Source organism: Cololabis saira, chromosome 16 (genome assembly GCF_033807715.1).
Source record: "Cololabis saira isolate AMF1-May2022 chromosome 16, fColSai1.1, whole genome shotgun sequence".
Classification (NCBI taxonomy): domain Eukaryota; kingdom Metazoa; phylum Chordata; class Actinopteri; order Beloniformes; family Belonidae; genus Cololabis; species Cololabis saira.
Window position 1 is genome coordinate 30567731 of NC_084602.1, and position 21308 is coordinate 30589038.

The 21308-nt window shown below is 42.7% G+C and overlaps 1 protein-coding gene across 9 annotated transcripts in view; it reads right to left on the minus strand.

Moving 5' to 3' along the window:
• Window positions 1-11238: 11238 nt before the first annotated feature.
• kiaa1109 (KIAA1109 ortholog) overlaps window positions 11239-21308 on the minus strand; it is a 106925-nt gene continuing 96855 nt past the window's right edge. For all 9 annotated transcript variants that reach the window (XM_061744034.1, XM_061744041.1, XM_061744040.1 and 6 more), the window contains 6 exons: window positions 20753-21004; window positions 20097-20300; window positions 19270-19464; window positions 16415-16549; window positions 15622-15787; window positions 11239-12160 (listed from right to left, as the gene is read on the minus strand). In XM_061744034.1, the coding sequence (XP_061600018.1) occupies window positions 11944-12160; window positions 15622-15787; window positions 16415-16549; window positions 19270-19464; window positions 20097-20300; window positions 20753-21004 (1169 nt within the window). In that variant the 3' untranslated portion in view covers window positions 11239-11943. The remainder of the gene's footprint in view (window positions 12161-15621; window positions 15788-16414; window positions 16550-19269; window positions 19465-20096; window positions 20301-20752; window positions 21005-21308) is intronic.

The following is a 21308-nucleotide window of genomic DNA, read 5'->3' on the forward strand; positions in this document are numbered from 1 at the left end:
AATTCAACTAGAATATGATGTAAAAGTTAATTTATTTCAATAATTCAACTAGAATATGGTGTAAAAGTTAAGGAAAATACGGTACAAATCGTGTCCCATATTAATTCAATACGGGATGCAACATTTTTTTCTCAAATAAAGGACAATTCCGTATTTTACGGGACGGGTGGCAAGCCTAGTTGCAGGTGAGGTGCCACTTGTGTGGACATAGCTTCCCCCGAGTTCTCTACGACCCCTGAGAGCAGAGAGGACGACCCGTCTCTCTATTCTCCAATTTTGGAGAAGAGATTGGCTTTTAAAAGTCATTCTTTTAGCCCTGTAGCTGTCCTGAAGTGTTGGGTTACACAACGCGTGGCCTCGTGCTCACCTTCCACCCAAACCCCTTCACACCTGGAGCTCCTCACAAACAATACACCGTTTCATTTATTTATTAACTTTCATCATCAGAGCCAGAAGTAAATACACTCCAAAAGTCTCCAGCAGACCCTCGGGACCCCGGGTAGGAAGGCGCAGGTATTAATAATGGATGGATACATTCCTAGAAGCTCTTTCTCTGGGTTTTATGTAATGAATGACCTTCTTAATGAGCTTCTATTCATCTATATTTTGCAGTGTTAATTTCCTATCCTGTCACATGTAAACTGGAAGTGGCTCCTGAACTGGAACGTGGGAGATCCAGCTGTGGTGAGAGTCGTTGGGCGACAGAAAAGTTCAAATCAAACAGTAAGAAAATGAACAATATATATGGAAATCAGGGCATGAATAAGTTGCAAGTAAATCATTATCTGCTTCTCTCTGAAGACGTGTCGCACAAAACATTCAGGTTGGTTTACCAAAACATAAGCCCTCCTCAAGCCAGACCTGTGTGAGTTTAGATGTTTGGATGTTTGCTGACATGGTTACTTACCCCCGACAGGTGCTTTCTCTTCCTCTCTACGTGCAGACTGAAGGGTAGAACTGCAAACCTGCAACCGAGGCCTCGCTCTTCCAAAATACTGTGGACAAAGTTGCATCAGATGGATCTGGGATCGGCCTCCGCCGAGTCCATTAAGGGGGCCATTAAAGTTTCATGACTACACCTCTAAAAGAACTCGTACGGAACAACCTCGTTGCCGCGGTTACTCTTTTGTCTCTGCGTCCGGGGGAACGTCAGGAAGCCGAGGCGAGTCCACGTCAGGTGTGGCTAATTCATTTCAGGACATCAGAGAGGCGGACGGAAGCACTTTTAGTTCCGTCACTTACGTGTCGTGGATTCTCATCGCCGTTTCCGCGGCGATTACCCCGTCAGGCTCTGCATGCAAATGGTCCGAGGATGAAACACCTCACTTTCTTGTTTACATAAATCTGAATAATCGTGGGTCACCGAGCGAGCGGCGGGACCGCAGGAACCTTCTCATCGAGCCTTGAGAAAACGCTCGCCGGCCTGAATGGATTCAGCCGTCGACTTAAACATACAAGACATTTGCAAATTTTTTTCACCCTGGTGAACTTGAGTGAAATTGGTTTTTGCAGGCAACAGTGCAAAGCAATGTGTGTGTGTGTGTGTGTGTGTTCGTCTCTGTGGTGATGAAGCTGTGTCAGTGTTGTCTGTGGGTTGTTTGGAGGAAACAGCAAACTTTATCTCTCGCTAGCAGAGACCAGTTTGACAAGAGCCACAGGAGAGAGCGGCCAGCGGCGTGACACGGCTCCCGGTGGCGAAGCAGCGCCGGTTCCTGAATGAACTGAGAGCGTTTCAGAGCATCGGTTTACCGCAGGTTTGTCAAATACTCGTAACCACCGGTTTATGAGTGTGTTTCTGAAAACATCCAGTAGTCGCCTGTCACCTGCGAGAGTCGTGTGACGGCAGCAGAAGCGTCAGTCTCTGAAGAGATGGAAATCAGAAGAAGCTGAAAAGGACGGCAAAGATTAGGGTGACTGGGGATGATGGATTGAATCTGCGTAAGCAAATGACACGAGGGTGTAAATGCAGTCAATCAAGCAAATGAAGGTGTGCAGGAATGTGGTGAATGAATCAGAAGTCCTAAAGTAAAGATGGACGACGCAGACAGAGGTGAAGAATTTGGTGATCCAGCTGAAAAGCAGAGGTGACGGCCAGCAAACTCCTGGAGGCCGGCGGTGCCAAGTTACAGCAACAAAGAAGCACAAGAAGAGTTGAAATAAATAGGGGAAACACTTTTAAAATTAGTTTCTGAAAATTTGCTTCCCGGCATTTACATAGATGTTATTTTGATACGTGCCACTCATGTAAACATCTTCATAGCCTGGCTGCTTCTCGCCCATCTGGTTCCTCGGGTCCAGCTCTGGTTTCTGGGCGCCAACACCAAGGGAGGCAGAAAAAAAAAAAAAAAAAAAGAGTCTGGATGCCATAATGTAGGCATGACAACCAATCAGAGCAAGCTCTTGGAAGTTCAGAAGGGCCATGCAGAAGAAAAGATATTTGAGAGGGAAAAGTTGTTTTTTTTTATTGTACACTTCGAGAAAAAAGTCGAAATGTCGAGATTAATGTTGAAATACAATTTCGGGAATAAAGTCGAAATGTCTCTTCTGGCCCATCAAATCCAGTTAGGAGAGCGACTGACAGTTATGCAGCAGCAGCCGTAACTTAGTAACTAACTTACATCCTTGGAGTGGAACGTTAAGGGGACGTTTCTGAAGTTATGCAACTGCATATGTGTGATATGTGTTTCAAATCAATATCGTAAAGCCAATTGACTTTTTTCTCGACATTTCAACTTTTTTCTCGAAGTGCATAGTGAAAAAAAAATCTTCCTCCTCTAAAATATTATTTTTATTTTTCTCCTGCCTGGCCCTAATATACGACGGAGTATTGGGGCCAAACTAAGACAAAAAAAAATTGAAAATTACAAGAATAAAGTCATAATTTAATGAGAATAAAGTCGTACAATTACGAGAATAAAGTCGTAATAGAATAAAGTCGTAATATTATGACACTAAAGTCGTAATATTACGAGTATAAAGTCGTAACATTACGAGAATAAAGTCGTAACATTACGATAATAAAGTCGTAACATTACGAGAATAAAGTCGTAACATTACGAGAATAAAGTCGTAACATTACGAGAATAAAGTCGTAACATTACGAGTATAAAGTCGTAACATTACGAGTATAAAGTCGTAACATTACGAGTATAAAGTCGCAACATTACGAGTATAAAGTCGTAATATTACGAGAATAAAGTCGTAATATTACGAGAATGAAGTCGTAATATTATGAGAATATAAATATGAGAACTCTAACAGGAAGAGCATCTTCTCCCTGTGTTAAAATGAGGAACATTGAGCATCTTGTGAAGTTATATTAATAATATATTTAATATTACAACTTTATTCTCAAAATATTACGACTTTATTCTCGTAATTTTATGACTTTATTCTCGTAATTTCCTTTTTTTGTCTTAGTTTGGCCCTAATCCTCCGTCGTACTAATACTCTTCCGTATGGAAGTACCTGTATGGGTCATTACAAAAAACCTATTGTAATGGGTTTGGTACGTTTTGTACCAAAGGAAATAGCCGACAACGGAAATATTACCAGATCCCTTTTGCAACGGTACGGCCCTTTGGTAACTTAAGCCCCGGCTCAATATCCCCACCAAGACAGCAGTCAGCCTGACAGCATGATGATGTCTGATGTGTTCATGCGGCCTCTAAGCTCTCATATCGCACCAATCATTAACTGATTTCTTTTTCTCTTTCTCAGAAACACCTGAATAACAAAACATGGCCGTATTACAAAAAAACACAATAAATCGATGAGCAGAAATTCAGCATAAACACATTTCACAGAGTATTTAACGTCTTCCGCTTTGCTGCCGCTCGCCGTGACATGAAATGCCACCGCGTGAAAAGATTTGTTTGTTTACGGGTTTGTTGTTGTGCTTACAGCTCAGGGACACCATAACACCGGCCATTTTTGCGTGGAACAAAGACAAAATGCAGGGCTTTCAGAAGTCCATCCAGTGTGACGTCAATGTCGACTCGCTGAGCTTTCAGAGAAGAATGGCTCCAAAGATGGAGGACCAGGGAGGAAGCTACAAGAGCATCTCTACCCGGGGTCCCACTGACCCAAAGGTAGTTCCCCGGGGCGTAGAGGCTGAACGCTGATCACCAACTCCCTGTTTCAATCCCTCGCTGAAAAGAGAAGAAACTAAACGAGCACTTAAGAAAACAGGTGCCTTCTGGCAGGAAAGCAGACTTTTCCGGCCTTTTAAGCCATATTGTTACAATGAATTATTAATTTGAGGTACGGCTGATGAAGTGGAACAAGCAATTAGAGACTCGCTCAGGAAGTAGCTCAAATCTCAGGCTGCTTATTTGCATAAAAATATCAGAGTTGCCGTACGTCACAGCAGAGCCTGCCCAAGCGTGCACGCGTTGTGCACGGATTACAGAGACCTCTGAACGGGTTTCAGACTCTGAAAGACACCTCGTCCTTTGTCTCTTGGTGTCAGTCATTAGACTAATGAGGACTTTCATTACTTGTAGCTCATATATATATATATATATATATATATATATATATATATATATATATATATATAAAGAAAGAGAAAGATGTGAAAATGTTCTTCTACCTGCAGGCAATTTTCTGTAAAGGCTGAAAAAACAGGAATGATTTTGGCCTGTTAACTTAATGTTTTTTGAAGAACCACAGTCAGCGGCGTGCTTTGCATCGTGCATGGATGTGAACTGGCAGAGGAGTGTGGACGGCATTCAAAGCGGTCCGATGAGGACAATTACGGCCTCCAAGACGAAAATAAAACCAACCTCTTATCTGGAGTCTGTTGATTTTTTCTTTCTGTCGTCTGCATCTAGCTATCGTGCAGTTAAAACCAAATTCATTGTTTATTCCATTAAGAAATACATGTTAAATCTCATATTTGAATTAATGTTGCCAGCGGTAACAAATCGATCGAAAGTCCCCATAAGAAAGGAAGGTCATTGTTATCGTCCTCCGCATACTGGCAGAAATATTGAAAAATTAATTAAAAAAAATAAATATTTAAGAACAATTGTTCACAAAATGACAGAGTTCAGCATAATATAAATATTACTGTAATTAGAACCTTGGATCAGGAAAGTTGCGTAAGGGAAAATGCAATTATAACGGAGCGTTTCTCTACTGACTGACTTTCATTTCATCATAGACGGCATGAGCCCACGATGTTTCATATTTCCTTTCCTTAATTTCATTCCACATCTTCATATATATCCATTCCAGTATTTGTAGCCATTCCAAGAAAAGAAGGATGCAGCATTAACTTCTTTACCGGTCAGTAACGTTGCAGGTCATTCATACCTTGTCAGATGTTTTTATATCAGAAAACATGCCGAGCATTGCTCGTCCTATTCTTCCTGCTACACACTTCTTGTGAAACAGGAAACCATCGGTTCTTTGTTTCTCTGTCTTTGTAACATGGCTGGGAAAGCTCCATGTGCTCGTCCTGCATTAACGCAGCCGTCACACCAGGTGTGTAGACCTGAGGTCTGCTCAAACTGTCAGCTCCTTTAAATCAGGCCTAAAAACATTACTGTTTACTGAATCCTAGTCTTTTAAATACTTAACTGCTGTACTCTACTGCCCTTACGTTTTAACAAATGGTGCTTTTTATTATTTTACCTCTTTTCTTATCATTTTATTTGTTATTTAAGCGTACTCTTAGATTAAATACTTGTCAAATTGGTCTGATTCACTGCACAAATCGGCGCAATTACTTTTGTAATACTGTATTTGACCCGGTCTTTGTACGTTTTGACCGTATAGAAACGTAATTCTCGTCAATTGTGTGAAATAAGACCTGGAAACATGCATTGTGGCATAGAATTGTCAAATTGGTTTAATTCACCGTGCAAATTGTTACAGATTACTTTTGTAATACTGTATTTGACCCGGTCTTTGTACGTTTTGACCGTATAGAAACGTAATTCTTGCTGTTTTAAGAATGAGATGTGTACCTGCTGTACTCAGTACTCGAGTTGTAACCAAAACACCTGCAGAAATACTGCAGGAATGACAATAGCAGCAGTTAAATGCCGCCTTCTGTAAGCTTTAAATATCCATGGGCTTACATCAAATACATCAAAACACAACAATAAAAACAGTTTTCTGAACTTATCAATATGACTCTGTCCTTCACAGGATAAGTAAAATGGATCACTGCAAAAACTCAAAATCTTAACAAGAATATTTGTCTTATTTCTAGTTAAAATGTCTCATTTTAGTAAAAAAAACTCATTACACTTAAAACAAGACTCATCACTGGAAAAAACAACAATTTTCACCTGTTTCAAGTAGATTTTCACTTGAAATAAGTAGAAAAATCTGCCAGTGGAACAAGATTTTTTTGCTTGTAATAAGAAGATATATCTTGTCCCACTGGCAGATTTTCCTACTTATTTCAAGTGAAAATGTACATGAAACAGGTGAAAATTGTCACATTTTTCTGGTGATGACTCTAAATGTTGAAATAGCAGTAAAACCACATTCATTGATGAAATGACATAAGGGATGGAAAGGGGGGATGGCAGTTTTAAAGGGGGGATTATTTGGACTGTTTTTATTTCAGGGGGGGATGCCATCCCCCCTCATCCCTCCTCAACTCCAGTACCTGCTGTATTCTACTGCCCTTACTTTTCAACAACTTGAGCTTTTTATTATTTTACCTCTTTTCCTATCATTTTATTTGTTATTTACTGTTTAATTGTGTCTTGTAACTTTTAATGTTGATGTAAAACACTTTGAATTACCTTGTGTTGAATTGGGCTATACAAATAAACTTGCCTTGCCTTGTGTGACCTTTGCCAAAGGCAGCGATACGAGCGCCACACCATTGCAGGACCAGCATTCTCAGGGATCTGTTGCTGACAGCAGTCTGGACGGTCCATTCCATCTCTGCTCCTCAGTGCACGACATCCATTTATTCCTAAGATGATTAGTCTGACCAGAGTGCACCTTTCAGCTGTGACGGTTCATCCCAGACGCCTCCGAGCCCGGATACATTACACCACATTTGGATGAGGTCAACAAAAAAATTAATAAAAGACGCGTTATGTTAAACAGGAGACGACCTTTGTATGATGATGCTTGACGAAGGTTTCCTCATGTGATCCCTTTGCTTGTGCCGATGTACGAATAGATTCATTCTTTTTTTTTTTTTTTTTTTTTTTTTTTTTACCTTGTCTGCACACATATTATTGATTGATACCATGACGGTAGAAACCAAAAGTGTATATATGTGCATTATTACTATATGTAATATATACATATATATACACACACATATGCGTACACATACATAAATATACACATACAAACCCAGTGTTTTTTTTTTTTTTTTTTTTTTTTTTTGGGGGGGGAGGGGGTGGGGGGGGGTGGTGACGACATCCACTGCCAATCCAGGAAGCAGGAACACACGGAGACACACGTCAAGCACTGGAAATCTGCAACAAAAAAAACCACAAACAAAGCACGAAACCGGCACGGAGCCATCCAAAACACGAACAGCAATCGACCTAAATCTTGAGATCTGATCGCAGTCTGAGCTAAGCTATCGCTACCGCTACCTAAACCCAAAAACTAGAGAGCCAGCATGCAGGTGAACAAGCCAGTGTGTATGTCTATGTGTGTGTGTGTGTATGTATATGATCATGCATGTGTGTGTGTGTGTGTGTGTATGCGTGTGACTAAATTACTATATGTGTGTGTGTGTGTGTGTGTGTGTGTGTGTGTGTGTAATGAACCAAACAAAGCTCCACCTGAAGTGTATCTATAGTGGGGGAGGGGGGGGAGCAACCCCGCCACCCGTGAGACCAGAGGCCGACAAGGAAGAGCCCGGAACCCAGGCCACCGGCAACCCCACAGAGGGGAGAAGTAGGAGGGAGGCAACCCACCGCCTGCGAGGCCCCCCCCCCCCACCCGGCGGCGGCCGAGGGGGCCCGCGGGCGGGGCCCCCACGGCGCGGAAAGAAGCAGCCAGGGATCCCGCGGCGGCGGACCGCGACCCAGGCAATCCCCGGCCACCCGGTCCGGGCCGGACACGCGGCCAGGAGGCCCTCACCCTTCAGGCCAGCGACCCCCACCTGGCAGGGGGCCAGCCCGCCCGGAGAGACAGAGCCGCCCCGGCCGCCGACGCGGGCAGGCGCACCCGTCCCCCACGAAAGTGGCCCTCCAAGACCAGAGGGGCGCCCCGCCGTAGAGGCAGCGGGGGGGACCGGAGACGGCAACGGAGGGCCCCAGACCCAGGCATCCCATTCATTCATCCATTCACCTATCCGATACCTATACTAATAATAATATAATATACTATACATAATAATAATAATAATACTAATAATAATACTAATAATAATAATAATAATAACCATCTTTGTATAATATAATATTGATAAATTATTAAGTTTTTGATGTCCTGCCAATGGAGGCTCAAATCCTCCATGGCAGGACCCTTCCATACCGCATTCTCACCGACACAGACATACAATCACGCACCGTTTCCCCCTCCCCGGGGGGATCCAGCACCGCCAGAAGGCACCCCAGGCTGCACGGCGGGCCCCGCCAGGCCCGGGTAACCCGACCCACCCGTCCCAGGCCCAGGCCGGTGAGGGAACGCGGGTGATGTGGGACCCCCTCCCGCCCCTTGTGTTGAGTGCATGTGATTAATGCCATAAAAACAGGGAGGAGGGAGGGCCAAGTATCGATTGACACAGACCCCCCCCCCTCCCGAACTACGTGTCCTTGTCAAATGTATTTATTAAGTGTTGAATGTGCAGTGTCTATTTTGCTGTTAAAACCGTGAGGCGGGGAGTGCCAGGCCCCGCGGGACAGTGCCCCCCACGACCCGGACCCCCCGCCTTTCGCCTATGTGCGTATGAATCGTGTAGGGGGGGCAAGAGGGGGAGCAGAGGCCGAAGCCAGGAAGCAGGACCAGCAAAGATAGATTAATTCTTGACGCTGCGCGGTTTGAGAGGACAGAGATGAACCTGGCTTTGTTGGCCTTTAAGCACCGAAATTCCTCCAGATCACAGGAATCGTTGTGATATTTCACACTGTGGAAGGAAAAAAGGCAGACGGTGAAGCCATCGTGGCAGGAATGCTCCTTCGGAGGAAATCTCTCTCAATAAATGGAGCTTATCACCTGCAAATGACATTCCTTAACAGTAGAATTTGTATTCTTGGAGCCGATTGACAAGATGTTGATTTTTAAACCACTTTTAAGGATGTGTAATCAGAAAGTAACATGCTGGTCTCCCTGCAGCTCCTGCAGGAGAGATCTCTCTGGAAAAGGCTGCAAGGCCAACGGAGGGCAGACGGAGGGGCTTTAAGTTGTCTCCAAACAACTAATGAGCTTTTCTTTTCAAAGTCCGGTTTCCGGGTGTAATTCAGAGGAAGGTGATGGGCAGATGCATCAGTAGAGAGGAGGTCAGCGTGCTGCCCGGCTGGCTTTGGACTCCATCTGCTGGTCATTCCCTCTTTATGTTTACAAACACGAGTCAAGTGGAGCTCCGGGAAGTGAAGGAAATAAAAGTGATATTGCTCTGCTGATATGGAAATGAGGAAACACTTCAAAGGGGAGCCGGTCCAGCTGGCAGACGAGGAATCAAACAGAGTGTCCGGCGCGGGCGGGACGGAGCGTCTCCCCGTCTCCGCCCGCGTCTCCTCAGCAGACCTGGCGTTGACCCTTCACCTCCACCGACCCGCCTCACCCACCCGGCGGGGGGAAGGAACAGAAAACCAGAAACCAGAAACCAGAAACCAGAGCAGATTTACAAAAAAACCCGGGAAGAGGTCAGCAGGAGGTTTCCCGCCGACAAATGCCGCCATGAATAGGCCTGTGTTGAAAAGATCGATTTTCCGATTCTAAATCGATTTTCATATTAATTCCTATAAATCGATTCTTATGTATACAGATCGATTTTTTGTTGCTGTTGTTGTTTTTCATCATTACAGCTTTTGGTATTTTTTTGTTTATGCCCAAAAAAGGAATGTTTTGTTGGACATGAGAATAACTGGTGCTAAAGGTATGAAAACACTAAAGTTTTCAGTTATAATTGCATAAATTGTCTATATTTCTTTGCTTTATATACCGTCTTGGGTTTACATTTGCATAAAATGCTAAAAACCAAATTCTCATAAATGGGAAAAAACTAAACCAATTTCATACATCTCTGTTTGGTAATTCTGCCCCACGATGTTTCTGAAAGCAGTTCTATCAGCATTCTGGGAGCTGATTGGTCCTTACAGCATCATTAGCTGCTAATACTTGCTGTTGAATCTCAATATAATACTAGTATGAATATGTTACATAACTACAGTCATATAATTCATGCAACAGCTGAAAAAACAGTTTTAATAAAACTAACCAAAATCGAGAATTGAATCGAATCAAAGCGTGATAATTGATTCTGAATCTTAAGAATTGGAATTGAATCAATTCTTGACATTTGAATGGATCCCCAGTCCTAGCCATGTACGCGCCTAAACCCGGATCACGTGACTCCTGAGCGCGGACGTGCATTAATACAGACATCCTCCTCACATTTGACACATTTGTGGCACAAAAACGTGGCGCCTCAGAACAAAACGGCTCTTTACCAGCTCCAACGGCAGCAGCATGACAAGAACAAACAGCTTAAAAGAAATATCGCCGTTTTGACATGAGCTTGTTTTGATTTTCCAATCTTGCACAGAAAGGTTGCAAAGGATGCAGATCTTTTGTACGTTTCCTTTCTCCCTCCCTGCAGAGATGTTGATTACATTCCCAGTTCCTCCTTTGTTTGTGGCTCTGTATTGATTTATGGTGCAAATGCCAGAATGTTTCTAATTAAAAAAGCATTCATACAACACAAAACCCTTCAAACCAGTTTTCTTTTTGTGTCTGTGCTTTTTTTTTTTTTTTCTTTTTTGAGTTTCTTTTGGAGTCAGCAAAATATGAACACAGCTTTCATCCTGACGCTTTCTCTGCATTCCAGTTTGAACTATAAAGACAACTGGGAAGGTGTTTGGAGGGAACAAAAACAGCGGAAACTGGCCGTTGTACGATCCATAAAAGTCGTTTTCTTTGAGCCTTTTTTGCAGCAGCCGTTCACCATTTGTTTACCGCTTCAAAAAGCCTCAATTAAAAATAAAAAGTGTCAACCAGCTGGTCTTCACCTCTATCATTTCTTAGGATGTTCAGATCGTCACACTTTCACACTTGTTTAAAACTGAATGGAAACAGTTTTATTAAGTTAAGAAATCAACACATTTAAGAAATTTAACTATGTACATCGGTTCTACTTTGTGGATTAAAAAAGACAAAAAAAATAAAGAAAAGAAAAGAAGCTTGACACACCAAGCTACAACATCGTACTGACTTTTCATTCCACATAGGCATAAATAATCGTCTTTGTTCAAATGATAATTACAAGCGTCCTGGTTTCTGAGCGGGCGACATCCCGCCGTCTCCCAAGCATCTTATTGTTCATGTCGGAAAAAAAAAACAAAAACAAAATAAAAACACTCCCAAAAAATAAAAAAAACGCAGTCACCGAACTGTTCTTAAATATCAGAAAGCTACGCTGTTACTTACAGAAAGCATACCTAGCGTGTGTTCCATGGGAAACAAAGACAAGGCAATGGTTTAGGAAGTCATGTCTCATGAACTACCGGTAAGCTTTAAATTAAAACGTTCAAGTGGTTTCGGTGAGGTCGTTTACAACAGGTAGGACACGCCGCGCTGTTTAGCAGCTCAACAATACTAACAACGGCTACTCGGCTCAAAATGTACAGAAAGTAAAATCGGTGCAAAATGCTCTGGTTGGAGCTGCGGGTGGCGAGCTCCACGGTAAACAGCTACGCAGGAACTCACAGGGTTTAGCTTGTAAGACGTAAGGGTAAAGGTACGGTGATCCAGTGCTCAGCTTTGATTCCAGTGTTGGGTTGTTCCTCAGTGCTCCTCCTTGTCCCGACCTTTCCTGTCCTTCTCGTCCTGCAGGGCCGTGCCCAGCTTCTTGATGAGCACGGACAGCACCTTGTCCAGCGGGTCCATCACGCCCCTCTGCAGCCACTTGGGGATGGTGGTCCTGGCGTGGTGGAAGCCCAGTTTCTGCAGGATGTAGTCCACGCCCACGGGGTCGATCTTCCGCCCCGTCCAGGAGATGAGCCTGTGATTGGACCAAGCGTCAGCGTCAGTGTCAGGACTCTAACGTTCAAGCATGTGGACAATCCCTTATTCTTACCTATTTGTTATTATGTCTTGCCGCTTTTAATGTCAATGTAAAGCACTTTGAATTACCTTGTGTTGAATTGTGCAATATAAATAAATTTGCCTTGCCTTGGAGGTATTTTTTATTTATCCTTAAGACCCCTTAGGTTTTTGATTTAGATTTTTTTATTTCGGTCCATTTAGATACAACACAAAACAACATAAAAAAAAAAGGTCCAATATATTAAATGGCACCAAAAAGGTATAGGCTGAAGCCAAGGCTTATTATACCTACCCTTTTATGAACCTCGACTCAGGAGGTTTTATACAAAACAAAACTAATAATTTGGGTTCAAACATTGAAAAAGAATGGATATATTGGACAAGTAACATGCAAACAAGCAAAGACAAAAAAAACAAAGATGAAAACAAAACAAAAAACATACTATAAATTGCAAGGAGTGATAAATTAAGTGGTTCTTGACTAGAGACTGTACAGCACGGAGAGCAGAGGTTAAGAGTAGGGTGTGTGTAATAAAAAAAATTAAAAAAATAACATACCAAGTGGCTTACAGGGCACCTGGTATGATGTGGTGCTGCTTCACCAACTCCTCGGCTAAACGGCCGCGGGAGAGCAGTCGTGCAAACACTTGCTTCAATATGCTACTATCATGGTATTTATTATAATATTATTATATCAATGTTTTATATTTATTTAATATTTTATTTTTAAACTTATTTTTGAATTTGGTTACAGTAGTGCATAGTTTTAGTTCATTTTCTAAATTATTCCATAGCTGGACCCCCTTTATTGATACACAGTTGCTCTTCGTATTGGTCCGTACACCCATTTTCTTAAAAATACATGACCCCCTAGGTCATCTGGATCTGGTTTGTTGTGTGTCCCAAGAACCAGAACCAAGCAAGGTGAGGCAGCGTTCAGTTATTCTGCTCCTCACCGGTGGAACAAACTTCCTGTAGACCTGAGGTCTGCTCCAACTGTAGATCCTTTAAATCAGGGTTAAAAACTTTACTGTTTACTGAAGCGTACTCTTAAATTAAACTTACCTGCTGTATTCTACTGTCCTTATTTTTAACAATTATTTTACCTCTTTCTTATCATTTTATTTAATTTTACTTGTTATTTACTGTTTAATTGTGTCTTGCTGCTTTTAATGTTGATGTAAAGCACTTTGAATTAGCTTGTGTTGAATTGTGCTATATAAATAAACTTGCCTTGCCTTAACTTTGCGATATCATTCGCTGCCTTTTCTCACACAAGGTACATTCAGTCTAACTTGTCAAGTATGAACAAGTCCAAACCTGGTGCACCTAAACTCTGAGAAGTGACTCGACGGGCGGTCGGTCAATGCTGTTATTTCTGCTGTGTTGGCCAACGTGACCAAGCCAAAGTCAGTGGAAAAGATTAAACTGGATTGGATCAGAGACTGAACAGGATCAGAAACTGAACAGGATCAGAGACTGAACAGGATCAGAAACTGAACCGTCTTCAACTACGAATGTCACATCTAATCCAGTCTTCATCCTGGAGGAGACGTCTTCAGAACAGAGCTGGAGACGGTGGCCTTTGCTTTAAAGCTCGTACTGGTCCTGCTCTCTAAGGTTTTCCTTCGCTTTCAGCTCATGCTCCTCCCCCTCCAGCAGCTGTAGCTGACAAACACCAGACTCCTATGATAAGTCTTTACACTTTACAAGTTTCCTCAGTGATGCTGGGGAAGATTACTTGTTTAAGTTATGTACCCCCCTCTCCTCTACAGTTGGGCATCACTCTTGGCCTTGCTGGGCCTGATTAAAGCACTTGGCAGCGTGATGCTTCCCCCGGTCTGCAGCGCTGAGGGCAGGACGGGGGGGCAGCACAGCAGGCTAATAGCCCAGCAGGCTAACAGCCCCACGGTGGGGAAAGGAGGGTTTTCCTGCCTGTGAATTGAGGCCAGGGGTGATTACGGCGCTTAAGCCTTGGCTTGGCTGGATCGTGTGAACACGTCTGTAGCAACACAAATGTCTTAATGTCGAGAAAATACAGTCCAAACAGCGTTTTGCTTCAACTTGAACTGCGATGAAAGTTTTTAAGTCTGAGTGGTTCTAGATGCTGGAAATGGACTCGTCCACGTCTCTTATCCCGACTCCAAACAGAGTGTGACGACTGCTGAGAGAATCACTTAAAAAGACTGAATTATCCCTTTAATGTTATGAGTAGGGATAAAAAAAAGCATAACATCGAAGGGAGCCACTTATTTCACTTTTAAATTTGAATTTTAAGACAATTTATTTTATGACAATTTTTACTTTTCCCAAAATGACTAAAGCAGATGAAAAGACTGAAAATCAAATCAATCAAAAATAAGATGAATCATTATTATTATTGTTTTTTCAAAGTTCTTTAACCCTTGTGCTGTCTTTGGGTCGAAGAAGGAAGGAAGGAAGGGAGGGAAGGAGGGAGGGAGGGAGGGAGGGAGGGAGGGGAGGGAGGGAGGGAGGGAGGGAGGGAGGGAGGGAGGGAGGGAGGGAGGGAGGGAGGGAGGGAGGAAAGAAAGAAAGAAAGAAAGAAAGAAAGAAAGAAAGAAAGAAAGAAAGAAAGAAAGAAAGAAAGAAAGAAAGAAAGAAAGAAAGAAAGAAAGAAAGAAAGAAAGAAAGAAAGAAAGAAAGAAAAGAAAGAAAGAAAGAAAGAAAGAAAGAAAGAAAGAAAGAAAAGAAAGAAAGAAAGAAGGAAGGAAGAATGAAAAGAAGGAAGGAAGGAAGGAAGGAAAGAAGGCAGGAAGGAAAGAAAGAAAGAAAGAAAGAAAGAAAGAAAGAATGAAAGAAATAAGGGAGGAAGGAAGAATAAAAAGAAGGAAGGAAGGAAGGAAGGATGGAAGGGAGAAAAGAAGGAAGGAAGGAAGGAAAGAAGGAAGGGAGAAAAGAAGGATGGATGGAAGGGAGAAAAGAAGGAAGGAAGGGAGAAAAGAAGGAAGGAAGGAAGGAAGGAAGGAAGGAAGGAAGGAAGGAAGGAAGGAAGGAAGGAAGGAAGGAAGGAAGGAAGGAAGGAAGGAAGGAAGGAAGGAAGGAAGGAAGGAAGGAAGGAAGGAAGGAAGGAAGGAAGGAAGGAAGGAAGGAAGGAAGGAAGGAAGGAAGGAAGGAAGGAAGGAAGGAAGGAGAATTAGGTCATTTTGACCCGAAGACAGCACAAGGGTTAAACTGAGTCAGAAGGAGCGGTTGTTGTTCTAAGACTGTAGTTTCCTGAGTTTTAAGCTACAAAAACAACACAAAGACGACCAACTGATGCTTTAAATGTGCATTTGGTCAAGAGCGGATTTAGGTTTTTGATCATTCTGGAAAGTGACACTTTGCCTGTGACCAAAGTTTCCTTTTGTACGTGGTTTTAGGAGAGAAAAGCCAAACAGAGGACAGGAACCGGCTGACCTGAGCGTGGGCTCCAAGTGCCAGGTGTTGCATATGAACTCCCTCCAGTCCACCGTGGTGTAGTTGATGCCGTCGTCCTTGTCCTTGTCGTCGGAGCCGTTGTCGTTGAGGGCCGTTGGGCTTTTCTGACCCGGTCGAACAGCGGACATCCGCGGGGCAAAGAGGGCTGAGGGAGGGAGGAAAAGCAGGTCATTGCTTGAACACACTCCTCTGCTCTCCTGTTTGCTTTTCAAAACCGCTGAGACGTTTCCCAGACGACGACGACGACAGCAGCACGTTTTTATTAATTTTGCAGAAAACACAGTCGACGCCTTTCCGGAAGAGCTCAGCTCACATTCGATTCACTGTTTGTTGCAACTCAATCACTCAGGTTTAATCAAACATGGATTAAAAAGCTCTGGTCTCTTTCTGCCCAGATACAGAATCGGCAGCGCGGAGGTTCGGCTCCGTAATAATCAGCCAGAATTTGAGCTCATTTGCTCCTTTGTGTCCCCGTAAAACCTATTAAAATGCTGCCTGCGGCGGGCTGCGGCGGGCTGTGGCGGGCCGCCCCAACTCCCCGCTGTGTGTGGAAATAACACTCAGCTTTGCTCGTTTCAAGCTGCTCTCCAAAACCTCCACACAAACACCAGGACAGGTACAGGCGCAGACACGTGCGCCGTCTCGTCATTTGCTTATTGCATTTGCAGGATGAGTCACATTCTTTACATGAGTACGGTGCGCTGTCGGGGTTCGAAGAGTCATGAGTTTGTGTGGAGGTGAAATGAATAAGTTAGTGTGTTTTCTGGGAAACCTTTCTCCTTCTCCTTCAGGTAGGCCGACACCAGGTCGTGCAGGAACATGATCAGCTCGGCGTCCATGGTGACGCAGATGTGGTCGGTGAACTCCGTCACGACGCTGCACTCCACCTTGGGTTTGCTGTCGGCATCTGAGAGAAAAATGAACACAAATAAGTCAACGTGTGAACTAAACAGGCGTTAAAAAGTTACAAAAATCCCTCGGCACTGCAATTAGTCATATTCTCAGACTTATCAGAAGTTAGGAACCGAGCAATGAATCAGAGATGTCAATAACTGCTTTCATCAGTGCTTTTATGCTCAATATCAAGCAGAAAAGGATCTTCAAGGTCTCCATCAGCCGTATGTAAATGTACAATAAGACTCACCGCTCTTAGTAGACAAATGCAGCCTGAGCTGAACAACTAAATATTTATTTTCCCCGACTATGTCATCATGTGTTTAACATAAACCGAGCAGAGAAGTAAAAAACAATGTGAACTACACTAGAACGCTCTCGGGGAAAATGTCTGCTAAAACTCGGCTGAAAATGTCACGTAGCAGGTCCAAGATCAGCTGCGTTCAAATAAAAACATCACCATGGGTTTAGGGTCCCGTCAAAGTCCAGTTTTCAGTAAAATTTGTTCGTTCATTTTTATTTATTTCTCATATAAAAAAAAAAAAGATAAGAGAAACAAATACAGGTGGGCATTCCACCACATAAAGAAAAAAAAAAAAATCAAAAAACATATTTCAGTTACATGTTCGAAAAGGAGTGGGAGGAAGTATAAACTTATTTAATCCCACCCCCTTTCCACAACTAAACATAAATTATATGCCTGTATTTACGTTTTATACTATACACTAATTTGTATAAATAAATATATATAATTTTTTACAAAAATAACCTGTTTAATACCAAATGTAATGTAAAATGAAGATGCTGCAGTGGAATCTGAAGGGACCTGAGCGAAGCGACCGCTTCAATCAACTCAAACAATGATTTGCTTCATTTTTTGTTCAATAAATAACACTGAAAAAAAGTAATCTGTTTTGGATGAGGCTGTGTTGCTAAGAGCCATTATGAAAATGTCATTATTATCTTATTTTAACAAGAAAAGGAGGATTAAAAGACGCCAACGGGTGCTAACGATTGCACCTTCACCACTACAATGATCTCAGAGTCTGAAGGAAGGTTCTCTATTCTCCTCTTGTGTTTTCACCCACCACACCTTCTGCTCCGCTTCCTGAAACAGGCAGACCGCCGCCTACGCTCCAACCTTCTGACAAAACCACGCCATTCTCCTCATTTGCTTCGAACAGCTTAACGGAAACGCGTCCAATTCCCAACTTCTTTTCTCTCCAGCAAATCAAAAGCAAAAGCTCCTGACAGTTATTGGTCCGCACAACGCTCATGAAATGATTATCCATCGCTCTGCTTTCAAACAGAATATCAGAGCATTAGGAACATACTGTTGTGATGTCTTCTACACACTCGCCTGACTGGCAGCCTTTGCTTTTCTCAAGTAGCAACTGTTTTGTAGCCGATTTCACAAAAACCCAGCTGCCTTGCCAGATGGAGAAAAAAAAACTAAACAAGTAAAATAAAACCGGAGACAAGATGAATCCAAAGACTGAACAATCCTTATTTAGGGCACGTTTTCATTTTACAAAAGGTGTGGAAAGTATGGAAATGGATATTTGAACAAACTTAAAAAGAGGCATTCTGCTGCCTCATCCAAACATTAACCCACATCAACTCCCAACAGCCGACTTCCTGTCTTTTTTCTAAAGTGAAATAGTTTAACTGGATATAATACGCTTCAACGTCAAAAGGCACTGGTCATGTTTATGAAAAAGGAAAAACAGCTGATGGCTCATGTGATCTGTTACATGCAGATTCATATCCGTCACATCCGTCTACCTCCATGTGCATCAACTCTTTCTCAAACAAAACAAGGAGACAAGAACCCTTAATTTCTGTGAAATTCACCCCCCCCCCCCAAGTGTTTCCCACTTCCAATAATCTCCTTAGAAGTGCAACTTAAAGATGCACGTGAAGAACTCTGATGGCAACGTGATCACAGGGTGACATCACTTGAGGCACAGCTTCTTCTGCAGCTACAAAAGGCTGGAAGAGTGGAAGATTTTTCCACATGTGCACAGAACTCCCACAGATCTGCGAAGCACTTTGATGTGGAAAATCAGAGCTTCTTCTTTGCTGCAGTGTCTTACATCCATCACTGCCAGCTAAATGTAAGCAGGGTAAGTGGTGTACTCTGTGGTGAAAATTAGAACTCGCTGTGAAACAGCTTTCCGGGGATAAAACAACCGATAACAACCGTTTCCTGGATCATTTTGTCGTAAACTGACATCACTATGTAAAATCTTCTTCATGAAGAAGAAGAAGAAGGAATATGACAGCGTGTAAGTCGAGGTCAAAGCCTCACCTGACATGTGCTGGCTAACATTTACAGCTTAACGGTTTATATAACTGACTCATTTAACTCTTTATAATTTTTTATGCTCACCTCTATTTTTACTTGATCTTACTACTCTGTTGTATATTAATTTTTAGTGTAGTTTATCCTGTTTTATTATCTCATTGTTTTATCTCAATGTTATATTTAAACATTTTAGGCATTATTTATGGTCTGTTTTATACATTATATTGTTTTATTCTCTCAGTTTTTAATGTCTTGCTTTCTAGACCTACTTTTAGGATTTTATGTAATACTTGTATACTCTTTTAGTGTGTATTTTAATAATAAGTAATAGGTTTTATGTTTATCGTTTTATGTAAAGCACTTTGTGTTGCATATGCATGAAAAGCGCTATATAAATAAAGTTTGATGCAGTTAGATACAGTTACCTGTTAGAATTGGCTCATCTGGATCCTGAACGTGAATGGACTTAAAGTCCAGCTGCATTCTGGGAAGTGCGAAGATGGTCTCTGTCTCATGGTTGTAGCTGGAGGAGCTGCGGAAGCTGCTCAGCAGACTGGAGCTTTTGGCCGCCACTCCGCTCTCCTGGTTGTTGGCTTCCACGTTCCTGAGCAAGTTAAGCTCTGAAACCAGAGATAAAACGGGCTGTAACTTTGAGTTTAAGGTCATGTTCGCCCGTCTCTCCCGGGTCGAAATGCTATCTGCACCTATTTTGCATTTGAGATAACAGGCTGCCGCTGCGAGGGCTGAGAGAAAGCCTGTCTGTCCCAAATGGAGGGAAGTTCAAAGTTAGAAATAACCAACTAAAACTAATTCAGATTAAACATTTACTGAAACTGAAATGTTCTGTTTTCACCATTTCCCTGTTCAACTGTTCAACTCCACAAACCATGGGCTCGTTGGTTCCCCTAGAGCTTCTCCGTCTTGAAGCCCCCCAACAATAAAGTATTCCCTAGTTTATCATCCATTTCATCTTAATGGGATCATACGTTTCAAAATAAACATCTCGCATATCTGCATGATGCAAAAGTGAGTTTAGTCTTGCGTTCACTTGCGCGGCTCATGAACGTAGCCCTCGGTTCAGCCTCAGGACACTGAAGCTACAGTCTTTTTAAGGAAATAGTGCAAAACGATTAATAATATATGCAAAGTAGACGGCAACGATTTCTGAGAATGTGCATGTACGGTAAATGTGCATGTAGCGTAATAAACACGGCATGTAGCTTAACCTGAATCTGACTCAACGCTATCTTACCTTCGTTCCTCATGGCAGTGACGTAGTTGAACCATTCCTTGACCGTAGCGACGCCGTGAGGAGGGTTTTCGTGTCGGCGCCGAGTGATTTTGGTTATTGTGGCCATTGGGCTCTCGAGGGCGCCGCAAGGTTTCGTCACCATGGTGTTGTGGCCGAGATGAAAGTCCAACCTCTGGACGATGTAGGTCGAACCATCTTTGGTGCCTGAATGGAGCAGAAACACAAATAAGTGCAAAGAAATAATAGACACATTTATATTATGTATAATGTATATTATTATACATTATAAGGTAGTAGGGCTTTCAGCTATGATGCCCCCTCTGCTTGGAATGAGTTGCAGAAAATCTTAAAATTGAATAATTTGGTGTCACTTGATACTTTTAAGGTTCTTCTGAAAGACTTGGAAGCAAGTACAACTGGCTGTAGATGCTTTGACTGCTGATTTTCTTTGTAATCTGTATTTCTGATTTGTTTTTAACCGTTTTTTTATTGTTTGGGCAACTTTGTGTTTGTGCTGGAGCCTGTCTTGGCCAGGACTCTCATTTTTTTCATGGTTATATAAAGGTTATAATAATAATCATAAAATATTTGTAGACATTTCTTTAGGCCAGTAACTCAAAACAAGAGGCAGCCTTGAAATGAACAGTCGGCCTCACCGTCCTCCCAGATCTTCTGCGCTTCGGTCCAGAAGGCGATGTTGGGCTCTTCCAGGTGGAACAAAGCCCAGGACTTGGAGCGGAAGTTGGGCCCGTGGAAGCAGGCCAGCGTCATGTGGTTGCCGTGGAGGCTCATCCACCCCCCCAGCTGGATCGTGTCCTCGGGCAGAGGCATCTGGAAGAGGGAGATGTGGCAGCCGGCGATAACCTTCAGCACCCCGGGCCAGTGGCGGTGATGGGCCGCGTCCATGTCTGTGTGACGGAGACAGAGTGAGAGACGGCAGCAGACCTGCGGCCGGGAGCATCCTGTTGTTTCTACCTTCCTGTAACCTTTAAGCTCTGAACATTTACTCTGCTGCAAGTTTATTTCTGATTACCATTCGTGATTACATTCAGCTGCTTGAATAACCATGTCAGCAGTTTGAAAAAGGGATACACAAATCAAGCTTATTAGAATTACAAATCATTTCACTTCCTGTAACCAGCACGACTGCCTGAGACTCTCGGTGTCGGTGCGTTTTTATGAAAGGATCCACGTTAAGCGAGTAACCCGGCG